Raw genomic sequence first — 2,199 nt, 5'->3', positions numbered from 1 at the left:
TTTTCCTTTTTCAATCCTACTAAGATGGTCAACTACTAAATCATGTGCTCCACTTCTGTCTTGAATAGGAGTCAACTTGTCCTTCTCGTCCTTGACCATTGTGATTCCACCTTTCTTCAGAACCACATGTATAGGGCCCGCCCAAATGCTGTCAGAATTATGGTCTATAATACCTGTTTGTAGCAGCTTGGTGTCCNTTTTCTTTACAACCCCCATCAGTTGAGAATTCAGTCTTCCTTGAGGTTGTCTCATTGGTTTAGCATCACTTGATAAGTTAATACAAAACAAAGAATGATCTTTAATCGGATGCTTCCCAGATTCCAACACGTTGAAGTGCACTTTCTCGTCTCCTATCTCCAATGTCAATGATCCTGCATGCACATCTATCTTGGTTTGTGCTGTCATCATGAAGGGTCTTCCCAAGATAATAGTTTTTGGACTGATTCCTTCATCATCCTTCATGTCCAAGATATAAAAATCTGCAGGAAAAACTAACTTGTCTACTTGGACAAGCACGTCCTCAAGCACACCTGCAGGGTTAATTGTGCTACGGTTGGCCAGTTGAATGACCACACCAGTAGTCTTAAGAGGTCCCAAAGATAGAGAAGTAAACACTGATAAAGGCATTACATTAATCGAAGCCCCTAAATCTAGCATGGCATTGTTAAACTTTGAATTCCCAATAACACAAGGAATAGAAAACATACATGGATCCTTGCATTTTCGTGGTATTTCAATATGTTTCTTAATCATGCTTGACACATTTCTTCCCAAATTCACAACCTCATTATCCCTAAAATGCCTTCTATTTGTGCAAATTTCTTTCAAAAACTTGGCGTATTTGGGGATTTGCTTAACAACATCTAGCAAGGGAATGTTGATCTCCACCTTTTTGAAAGTATTCAAGATCTCTTGGTCTAACTCCTTCATTTTTTTGTTTCTCGGCTTCAACCGATTGGGATATGGAGGAGGTGGAGAATAAGATGAAGAAGAATTTTTAGAAGAAGAGTTAGGAGGTACTAACCTGGATTTTTCAGTGGTAGTCTCAGGTGATGGTTCATTTGGTCCTCCACTGTCATCAACTTGTTCTTCTTCTTTCTTCTTATCTTCATCCTCTTGGACTCCTTCAGGGCCTTGTACTTGCTTACCCGTTCTTAAAGTAATAGCACTTATATTTTGCGGGTTGATCATTGTTTGTGCAGGCAGCTTATTTGACTCCTTAGCCTCTAACTTTTCCACCCTCTAATTCAAATCTACAATTGATTTCTTGATCTCTGAGTTTTGCTCAAGCATTATTTTCATGAAATCTTGCAGTGACATTTCAGGCTAAGGTTGATGCCTTTGTTGAGGTGGAACATAAGGTTGTCAGTTCTGCTGATACCTATTTGAGGATGAATCATGATAATTCTAGTATGGTCTGTTTCCTCCAAAAGTGTTTGCAGCAAAAACTTGAGATGGGTTTTCCACAGTAGTTTCCATCAAGCTTGGACATTCATCAGTGTAGTGATCAGTTGAAATGCAAATTTCACACTTCTTAGCAATTTGTGGAGTGGAGGTTTTAAATATACTTGCAATCTTGTCGAGTTTGCTTTCTAAATTATTCAATCTTTCATCTATCCTCCTTCCATCAACTACACCGTTTTCAATTTCATGTACACCTTTCAACAAAGTTACTGAATTTTCTCTTGTTCCATATTGCTGATTATCTACCGCCTTTCGTTCTATTAGATTTATCCCATCTTTTGGTGACCTGTCTAAGAAAGATCCTCCGCTTGCAGCATCTGCCCATGACCTATCAGTTGGACTTAAGCCTTCATAAAAGCTTAGAATGAAGTCTTCCATTTTGAGCTGAGGGCATGAAGCACATAACTTCTTGAATCTTTCCCAATATTCACTGAGATTCTCTTTGTCTCTCTGTCTTATATCTTGAATTTCTCTTCAGATGTCAGATAGTCTAGATGCAGGAAAATACTTTTCAAGAAATATTCTTTCAATGGTTTCCAAATTTTTAATCCGAGCAGAGAGATAATACCACCAATCTTGAGCTACTCCTTGAAGAGTAAAAGGAAAAGCTCTCATCTTTAGGCTTTCTATTGTGATCCTGGGAGATCTGAAATTTTCGCACAGCATATGGAATTGTCTCAAGTGTTTGTGTGGATTCTCCCTTGATAACCCATTGAACTTTGGTAAGGCATTTAG

At 38.5% G+C, this 2,199-nt stretch overlaps 1 protein-coding gene across 1 annotated transcript in view; it reads right to left on the bottom strand.

Annotated features, from left to right (window-relative positions):
- LOC106752967 overlaps positions 1–1,191 on the bottom strand; it is a 13,748-nt gene extending 12,557 nt beyond the window's left edge. The window contains exon 1 of the mRNA XM_014634751.1: positions 21–1,191. Coding sequence (XP_014490237.1) covers positions 21–1,191 — 1,171 coding nt within the window. The remainder of the gene's footprint in view (positions 1–20) is intronic.
- Between the last annotated feature and the right edge of the window lie 1,008 nt (positions 1,192–2,199).

This window comes from Vigna radiata, unplaced genomic scaffold (assembly GCF_000741045.1).
Source record: "Vigna radiata var. radiata cultivar VC1973A unplaced genomic scaffold, Vradiata_ver6 scaffold_122, whole genome shotgun sequence".
In the NCBI taxonomy this organism is placed as follows: Eukaryota; Viridiplantae; Streptophyta; class Magnoliopsida; order Fabales; family Fabaceae; genus Vigna; species Vigna radiata.
This window is presented reverse-complemented; position numbering and strand designations above follow the sequence as displayed.